Source organism: Malurus melanocephalus, unplaced genomic scaffold, assembly GCF_030028575.1.
Source record: "Malurus melanocephalus ecotype Western Australia unplaced genomic scaffold, MMel_1.1 scaffold_149, whole genome shotgun sequence".
Classification (NCBI taxonomy): Eukaryota; Metazoa; Chordata; class Aves; order Passeriformes; family Maluridae; genus Malurus; species Malurus melanocephalus.
Window position 1 is genome coordinate 1270694 of NW_026623381.1, and position 9844 is coordinate 1280537.

At 45.9% G+C, this 9844-nt stretch overlaps 1 protein-coding gene across 2 annotated transcripts; it reads right to left on the bottom strand.

Moving 5' to 3' along the window:
• Nucleotides 1–1307: 1307 nt before the first annotated feature.
• Nucleotides 1308–9795, bottom strand: GTF3C4 (general transcription factor IIIC subunit 4). 2 transcript variants are annotated; one of them, XR_008965693.1, is made up of 6 exons: nt 9493–9795; nt 6604–8424; nt 4791–4921; nt 3947–4035; nt 2888–3297; nt 1308–1707 (listed from the first exon to the last, which is right to left on the bottom strand). XR_008965693.1 is itself a non-coding variant. In XM_057371576.1 (5 exons), exons 1-5 carry the CDS (start codon nt 9793–9795, stop codon nt 3233–3235), a joined length of 2409 nt encoding a protein of 802 aa, XP_057227559.1. In that variant the 3' UTR covers nt 1308–3232. The 2 variants fall into 2 exon arrangements, 1 of the variants encoding a protein (XP_057227559.1); XM_057371576.1 differs by having other exon boundaries at nt 1308–3297.
• Between the last annotated feature and the right edge of the window lie 49 nt (nt 9796–9844).

The following is a 9844-nucleotide window of genomic DNA, read 5'->3' on the forward strand; positions in this document are numbered from 1 at the left end:
CCACCAAAAGGTGAAGCAGCTGGAAATCTCCAGCTGTTCCCTTGTTTGAAGTATCCCCTTGTTTGAAGTATCCTGCAAAATTTAGTGAGACAAACTCTGATTCTGGGGGATTTGTTCTTTGAACACTCCAGTCTGTCTTAAAACAGACTGGGTCTTGATGAGAGATGTGTTAATTTGAGGAGGCAACTTAGACAATGGCAAAATAACATGAGGATCTGGCAGCAGTGCTCGTTTCTTGCTCCCCTTCCCCATGGGATGACCAGGTTTGCTCTGGACAATGTGTGGGACAATGCCCCAAGGTGCTGCTGCAGCTCTGCAGGAGCAGAACAAATCCCTCTGTGCCCAGAGCTGCCCATCACGAGTCTGAGGCATAAAAAGATTCCTGCAGCAGCCTCAGCACTCGCTGGGCAGCCAGACCCACTCAGGTCAGCACCAGGGGTTAAATGTTACTGAGTGAGGCGGGCTCTGCTATTCTGGTTAAAAATGCACTTAGGGACAAATGCTGGTTTACACAGAAATKGAATTACAATTCCTCTGCACCTGTAGTGAACAGGTCAGGGTGAGGAGTGAAAGCTTTTTACTAAAGGATCTCCACTGGCAGACAAAGACAACATTGTTGGCTTTAAAATTCCATTTTCCCAGCAGTCTGAAACCAGGTTAAACAAACTGGTAATGGCAGACTGAGTACCTACTGCCTTGAAAGACAGGGAAAAATAAACATTAATGCTGCAATGTTAATGTGAGGTGTACTAGAGCTTCTCTGTGGCAAAGCATTAAAACAGTTCAGGGAAATTCAAGAGAACTGCCAGAAATGATCAACAAGAACCAGTCTAATCTGCTATAATGTGAACCTTTGGGTCAGCCAGACTTAAACATTGCAGCAGATCAGGATATTTGTGTGGTTTCTAAACCACTACCAAAGAAATGTTTTTTGACTTTTTCTGAAAGCACTGGGACATGGTTCTGCAGGGCTCCCTCCCCTTCTCCACAGGCAGGAGGATTTCTAAATTGGAACATTTACTGATGAGCTGGTCACGACTGCCAGGGCAAGGACTTGTAGCTTCCATTTAAAATGCCTTCTCAGCCACCACAAATAAAGCTCTGCTCAGCTCATCTGGAAATGGATGTTGTGTTCCCCCCAAGCCCCATCAGCACTGGGAAGTTTTGTCTCAGGTAGCAGAGCTGGCCCCAAACTCCATACACGCTGGGTRTCAAGGTTACTCCTTGCTTTACTGGATACCAACACGAGCTACATTTCCTTTCTCTGCAGACACACTGAAGGAATTTCAATTTTCAATGCACAGCAATAAAAAACTAAACGTTTCTTTAATACAATTATGGTATCGCTTCCAAGGATATTTACAAACAAGGCTAATTATTTTACAGATGAATGTGCTTCTGCTGTTTCTAGGCTACTGTAATAATGTTCTCAGTCAATGCATGATCATGCTTAATGCATGAGACACTGAGMAGAAGGACAGCTGTTAAATGTTTGCTGAAAAAAATTTGCTCCTACTAAAGGTGAAGGAACATGAACAAAATATGCATAGTCATTGAATCGAGGAAACAAGCACCAATCACACATGCACTGGTGGGAGACTGATACTGTCAGCACAATTCCATGATTTCTCAACAGCTGTAGAGCACTTCCCACACAGTGAAAGTGTCAGGAATCACAGACAGGGCGACACCTCTGCCATTGGTATTCTGCAGAATGGAAATACATAAACTCAGGATTATTTGACAGCATGGATTGAAGTTAACAAGACAAACTGTACCAAGTAACYACACACATTTGGGAGGTATTACTCYTCTAACACTGCATAGGAAGTTCAAAAGATTTTCTTGCTCTCTGTAGGCAAAAAAATTATTTTTCTGATAGGACAATTAGAAGACAAACTAAATTTCTGAGATGGAGAGGRACTTTTTACAAGAGCCTGGAGTGACAGGACAAGAGGGAATRGCTTTGAAAGAGTTAGACAGGTTATTAGAAAAAATCCTTCCAYGTAAGGGTGGGGAGGCCCAGGCACAGGGTGCCCAGAGAAGCTGTGGCTGCCCCTGGGTCCCTGTAATTGTCCAAGGCCAGGCTGGACACTGCTTGGAGCACCCTGGAATAGTGGAAGTGTCCCTGCCCATGGCAGGGGATGGAATGGGATGAGCTTTATGGTCCCTTCCAACACAAACCATTCTGGGATACACAAACAGCTCCACCAGCCTCCTTGGCCTTACCCAGAACATGTCAGACATGGTGGGGCTGGGTTTGGGGTGTTCTGTTCRTTTGGGTTTTTTTACTGAGCTATTATGAAAAGGAAATCTGTCAGCTGGGAGTGATTCCTTGTGTGTCAGACTTGGGTAAAACTCAACTGTTGTATGAAGGAGACCCTCAATTTAACTGACAGTAACTTTTGCTAACTGTGTTTCTCTGGAAAAGAGGATTCCTGCTGGTAGAGGGTTAAGTGAAACAAAAGGCAAATACATTGGCAAAAGCAGGAAAGGAGTTAGAACTTAGTTCAGAAAAAAAAAGTGTGGCAAGAGACTTAAAAGCATTGGAAATTATACATATATATATATATATATGTTAGTGTTTAAGCTAATTGCTATTAGTTTAATAATTATTACATTTAAAAATTATTCTTACTGATCCCTATTTGACCCAGGCAGCCAATCTCACCCTTCTGAGTGAAACACCTCTGAGGCAGTTACTCTAGACTTTGAGTGAAATTCATGTAACAGCCAATTTCTTTCACATGGCTGTAACTGGCATCTATTTCTCTGGGCAGGAAACTGGAACCACAGATTATTTTGACAGTTTAGTGCTCTACAGCAAATGCCAGTGCTTGTAAGAAAGAAAAGGAGAGCACTACAAGCTGGAGCCTTCTCTACCCACCAAGACCATTCAAGAGGCAGCTCTGCCGTCCTGTCCCAGCTTTTGGGAAATGCCACCGGTGTCAGGCAGAAAGGACAATTCCCACTGTGCTCAACCCTTCAGTTCCTTGTCAGTGTCCAGTTGCTGAGGCTTCCATGGGTGCATTTCCCAGGCGTACTCCTGTTTCTGGAGCATGGAATGGGCTCTGGACTTTAGGAGATGGTAGAACCTGTGATGTTCTATTTACAGGGYTGTGGACAATGTCTTCCCCCTCCAGCAGAATCTCTGTTCCATCTCTGTGTCCTCCCAGGCTGAAGGGAGCTTATGCAGTAGAGAAAATACTTTCAATTTTGACACAGTTTTTCTCTAGAACACGGGAGAATCACAGAATGTGCAAGGTCCCTGCAATAACCTCTTGATCCATTCAGGATCTGCAAATAAGAAAACAAATTGTTTAAAGCTGGAGGTAGAGACGAACAGAGGAATGACATCTGAGATGCACAAACAGGAATCCTGATCAGTTTGTCAATATTCACATGCAGGAGTGACTGAGAATTCAGTAAAATACAACTCTGTTTCTGTCCTAACATTTCAAGTAGTGCCAATTCAAATTCCACCYCAGCAGGGGACAAAATTAAGGTGAAATACTCCATGCTTTATCCTTACATGCTCATTGTTACATTCAGGAAAAAAAAATAAGGGATCACCATGGCACAACTGTAGTATTCTCATTTCCTAAACTGAGATTAGATCCTGCACAGAACACAGCCACTGGTTCCTCTTCATCCCTCTTGCAGAACTGCATTCTYACATATTCAACTTGAATATCATGCTAACTGCTGGAGCATTCCAGCACAGATTATGTGTGTACCCAGCTCTCATTAAAATCTGYGATTTATACACCAATTTCTGCAGTCATTAATTTGTAATTAACATGTCACTAATGCTAAGAAAACACCAGGGCAATGGGAAATACAGAGCTTCACGTGGTAACTGCCTAAAAGAGAAAGGTCAGTGAAACTAAATCAAGCCATTTTGCAGATAAAAAGCACCAATCCTGCCCCTTTTGCCCCATTTTACCTTCTGGGGTTGGRTGCCGTGCAATGCTGTCGTGAAGCAAACACCTCCTGTACACCAAACTCTGGCAGGACTGGTAGGTTAGAAAGCACCTGTGAAAGGACAAGTGGCTTTAAAAAGAGGTTTGGAGTTTATTGTTTTATGAACTGCTCCTGTGTCCTGAAGCTGGGTTCTGTTCCCAATTTGCTTTCTGAGAGTAAAGACAGTAATGAACCATGTTAAATATGAATATTAATAATTTATTAATTTAGGTAAATGAAACTTTCCAAGTGGACCAAATTGCATATGGACACAACCAGGGTGTCCTTAAGGCCATGACCATTTATCCAAAGTAGCACATAAAACCTGTCAGGCACAGTTTTTACTTTGTGACAAATGAGTGACTTACCAAGGCTACAGGGACAATCTCCATGTAAMCCACACATTGGTACAGGAAGATTTAATTTTCTAGATGTTCCAGAACTTGTCTCATTTCTGAATGTGCCTGTTCCCAATCATTTTTTGTTAAACTGCTTTTGTTTTCAAATGCTGAAGGAGCTTAAACAAACCCTCCTTCAAGTGATGTTCCAGAGGACTTGTCCTTGATTTTCCCTTGCCTGCTTTCTCYCTGACCCTGTRTTCCYMCMAAAAAGATGCTCAAAAGCATTTTMTTATAAAATCATTGTACTGCTAAGAGAACCAAATCCAACCTCCAGTGCCCTGTCTCTTGTGGAAGATGACAGTTAACAGCAGCACGGATAATATGCTTCATGCCTTTTCACTCCAATGCTAACAAGTAGTTTAGTGGGCTCTAAAATTCTGTTTGAATTATCCAGAGGAGGGGAAAARCTCTGTCAGGGTCCATTACCTGAGCCAAATGTGGCCGTTGGAGCAGACAGCCTGTTTGCGGTCGGTGAAGGGCAGGATCTCCTTGCACAAACTGCARTGCTCAGGGAAGGTCTGTTTGTTCATCTTCTTCAGGATGTGCCCAATCAGCACCTGCAACACACAGGAGGCACTCAGTGAGACAGCCCAGGGTGGGAAAACCTCACTGTGATTGCAGAGTGACACAGAATGCACTGAATCCCAAGAAATCAAACTGTAAGAAATACATCAATAAGTATCAATTTATCCTCCTTTTGTTCTAAAGATTTCTGTCCCACTGTAAAGGGATACAGAACTTAAAAACAATAATTCTTTTAAATTTTTTTCAAGTACTGAAAGAACTGGTATCACACCACTGACCCTTACAGCAATGCTTTTCCTCATGCCTATCACAGTGGATGTGCTAAAAAAAATTCCTGTTCAGAAATTACCTGGATGTTTTCAGCAGTCATCTGGGAGAATGAGGTTTATAGCAGAACATTTATGTGATCAAATTTCTCTGTGACATTTCAATTGATATAAACCACATCCCAGGGACCTTTAAAGTGTGACAGCAAACTGAATAGATAAAATACAATTTAGAAGTCGCTTTTCATTGCTATAAAAAAGAAACAAGATTCTTCYAAGATAAGTAAGAAAAGAAAMCTCTCAGATCTTCATTTCACAGTASTGGATGMTAGAACAACTCAGCAGTTGTGCCCGAGTACTTTCCCAGTGAATTACTGATGGCCACACTTGTGATGCAGGGAGAACACCACATTACATCAGTACTGGACATGTGCTTCCTACCTCTGTCTTTCTGGTTGAATACAAATCAATACATTGATTTTTAGAGTTCAAGTGATTTAAGGACTTGGGTATGAAAAGAACTGTTTCTGCTCATACAAAGAGATGCAGAGACACCTGAACCATTCCKGTCACTGAGTTTTAAGAACTGGGAGGCTGATGCAGTGCTCCCACAGAGGCTGCCTTTGTCTCCCCTCTATATTCAGAGAACTTCATTGCCCTGTGCAGGCTACACTGGCCACTGATTTCCTGCCACAAATGCTTACTCTGCACATTGGAATRGTCAAGGATACTGTCCTAGGCTTTGACATTGGTAGGGAGCATTGCAAGTTTGGAAAGAATTCCTGTCATGGCCATTCAGTTATGCTTATTAATTGTAATGCAGTAAGTGCAAGAGTGCCTAAGTCAGCTTGGTCAATTGATTATCCTGCATGAAGTTCGAATCACTGGGTTTAACTCATGAAACACAGCCACTTTCTCACCCTCTGAAACTGATCTTTGCACTGAAGGCTCAGGGAGCAATGACAAGACCATTATGAACAATAACTTCAGAAGAGATACTTCTGCAGTTCTTAAAATTAGAACTGCAGTGTGACTGACTGGAGGAAATACATCTGAAGTTTAGTTTTGTAAAGATGGATTAAATAAACTTGAAAACAAACATCTCTCAATCAGTTAATGAAAAAAGTCATGAAAACAAACATCTCTCAATCAGTTCATGCTCTAAACCTACTAGGAGTGGCAGAATAACCCCAATCCTCTCCTCTGTTCTGCAAAAACTTGGGCATCATTATTCTTTATTCCACCTGATCCAAATTTCAACATCTGTATTTATATTCCCTCCTATTTCACAGTATCAAGAAATGACAATTTAAGCTGAAAGCTCTACAGAAGCTAGCTGGGAAGGATGACATGACCACAGCTCTCTTTCCCAGCCCAGCTGTATTTTCAGGAGGGGGGGAAAGGAAGTGACAGTGACACAGAATCCCCTGAGCAGAGGTGCCACTTACTCGTGCTGTTCTGTCATCGTAGCCATCATCAGACATTAAGAAGTCACAGACTCCTCTGGTGGGAATGCTGGTGTTTTCTGTAATCCATGTGTGCAGATAAACTTCYCCCAACACCCGTTTCATGTGTTCTCGTGTCAAGTGCATTTCTACTGCCTCAATCTGCGCCTGTATTTCAAGCAGCTTTTCTACCATTGGCTCACGGCCTCCAGTGTCACCTGACTGATGGAGAGAATCCTCTGCAGTGTCATCAATGTCCACACTTTTGCCTGTGTCAGCCAGGCCTTGCTTGCTGGCTTGTTTCGAAGTTCCTTCCTCTTGATCATCTTCAGTGCTGCCCATCCCTGGYGAATCCGATATCAAGATTTTGGCATCCTCGTGTGAAGGCCTCCACGTGACCTCTGAGGGGGCTTTCTGCATTGACTGGTAYAAAATCCTCAAGAGAAACAGCTTAAACCTCCAGAAATAAGTGGAACCACAGCTCTCTATCTTTTTATCCAGTGCTTCCTGTAAGAACTGAGGAATATGCTTRTCCTTCAAAATTTTCCAGCGTACAAGATCCGTCAGGTCCACTTGTCGGAAAAGGTTCTGAACAGAGGATTCCAAGAGCTGTGCAGCTGCCTCCTCAAAAGTCTTGAGGGTGACAAACTGGACTTGGTAGTTTTTGTTGACTGGGTGCAGCCCGTTGGCCATGCCCTCGGTCGTGATGACCGCCAGGTAGGCCCCACACGGGCTGACAGCGATTCCGTGAGTCCTGACAGAGCCAAACACCTCTGAGAGCTTTATCAGCTGGTGCTCAAACTTTAAAGCAACGTCTGTGAATATGGGGATGAGCTGCCTGACTTTGCCATCGCTGGAGCACGTGTACACYGTGCCGTTCTGCTTGTCCGCAGTCATGGAGACGATTGGCAAGGAGTGGAGCCCCGTCACGTGGGAATTGTGGACGTTCAGCCCCGCTTTGGATATCAACAGSAGGCACCAGAACACGTAAGGGCCTCTTGCAGCCACCACCAGGCTGCAGCTGCATTTCTGGTACGGGTGGTAGAGAGGGATACATTTGATGCTGTGCACGGGCAGCTGGTCCATTTCCTGCCACAAGACCACGGGCTGTCTCAGTGTGAAGTAGCCTTTGACYGCCTTGAGGTTGACAGGGATGATCTTCACCGGGCCGTAGGCGCTCCCCACGATCAGCCCGCTCATCTTCCGGTTGTTGTGTTCATATTCCCACCAGGACAACACGCTGGGGGAGCTTATTCCCGACTCTATGGTATTGCAGGAAGTGATGGATTCCTTGCCCAGAAARGGCAGCTGGAACTGCCAAACGGCGATGTTCCCGTTCTCGAAGAGCACCGCCAAGAGCACGCTGCCCACATCCCGGCATTCATTGTTGTGCTTGACCTGCTGGGTGGTGCAGATGCCCGACCACTCCATGCGCACCGGGGTCTGCATGCTGTGGCGCCGCTGGAACTCGGGGAAGTCTCCCAGCTCCCCGCAGGGAGTGTCAGCCTTGCACAGTTTGTAACTGGCCTCGAACAGGCGCTCGCCATAGAGYTCGGTCAGGTCCACCAGCTGCACCCACTGCAGCCTGTTGAGGTTGGCGTGGATGGTCAGGCGGTTGTCCATGGTCAGAGCTGCCAGAAGGCATCTCCCGTTGGCGTCGCAGCCCAGAGGAGACCAGCTGGAATATTTGAATCCCCGCATGGGTGTCAGGGACTTKCCCTCGGGATTGAACACTCGGTCCAGCATAAATGTCTGGCTGACAGTCGGATCCACTGAGCTGGCAAACTTCTCTTTACATTCAGCCACCTCCTTCTTTGGGCCAACCTGAAAGAGAGAAAAAAACCCCTCTAAACAATTGTACAAGTGATTTTTAGGAAGGCTTTCCTGGAATTAATTCCCTCTTGAAACAAAGCATCCCCAGTCACAGCCTATACTACACTGTTCCAGTGGCTAATTAACGTCACTCCTAAAGACTTCAGCTTCATTAATGCCCTGAATTTGCATAGTTTTTACTCTCAGGTATTGAATTTTTGTCTGCTGAATCAAAGAGCCTGTTTTCATACTTCTGTTCTCTTAAAGATACCTTGCATAATATGTAAATACTCAGTATTTCAACTCTATTCCATATTTCAGCATTGTTTTGGAAAACAAAATCAGATTCAGAACAACAAGTATTATTATTTACTAAGATATTCACCCACACCTTCCATCTTTGTAAAAAGTCAGATGTTTCCCTGAAGGTCAAAGAAATCCCTGCTGGAAAAATCCTTTACTTGGGTAACAAAACAAAGGAAGATTCCTACTGAAAACTGTACTGGAGCTCAAGTGATTCTTGGAAAAACTGCAAAAYTTAAGAATTCCCGAACATCACTGGGATATGGTTTTCTCTCTSTTGTGCTTTTAAAATGCATCAACACACAAGACCCTGCAGGAAATTCTGTGCAGGGCAGAGGCAATCCCGGGCAGCTCCCCAGAAGAGGGATCACAATCCCGGGATGGGTCAGGCTGGAAGGGGCCACAATGGGGGAGACTCCAGACCCTCTCTGGTTTCTGTTCCAATGCTCAGTCACAGCACGTTCCACTTGTTTTATTGCTTGGCACCGCCGGGAAAAACCACCGAATCATTACAGCTGAAAAAAGCCTCCGAGATCACCGAGTCTAACTTGTGTGACCCAAACAAAAGCACCACAGAGTGCCACATCCAGTTGTTCCTCAAACACCTCCAGGGACAGTGACTCCAAATCTCCCCGGACAGCTCGCTCCAATGTCTAATCACCCTTCCTGTGATGAAATTCCTCCCAATGTCCAACCTGAACTTCCCCTGGCTCCCTCTTCTCGCCACCCCCCTTTCAGATGTTTATACCCACTGAGGAGGCCGTGCCGGGCGCTCACCTTGAGCATGCAGGCGGCGGCGGGCGCGGGCACGGCGGTGCGGTGGATGACCATGTCCTGCCCGCCGCTGTGCACGTCGCTGAGCTGCTCCAGCACSGCGATGCTGCGGGCCGTGCTCACCGACACCCGGTGGTCCTCGGACCAGGCCAGCGGCTCCAGCCCGCTGGCGCCGTGCTGCAGCCGCACCGCCGGTTCCCGCCGCACCGCCGTGAGCCTGAACCCGGCGCTCGCCGCCGCCGCCGCCGCCTCCTCCGCCACCGCCTCGAGCCCCAGCGGCGGCTCCTCCCGCCCCGCCGCCGCCATGTTACCGCCGCCTCACGGGCCGCGCGCACGCGCCGCCGCCGAAGCCCCC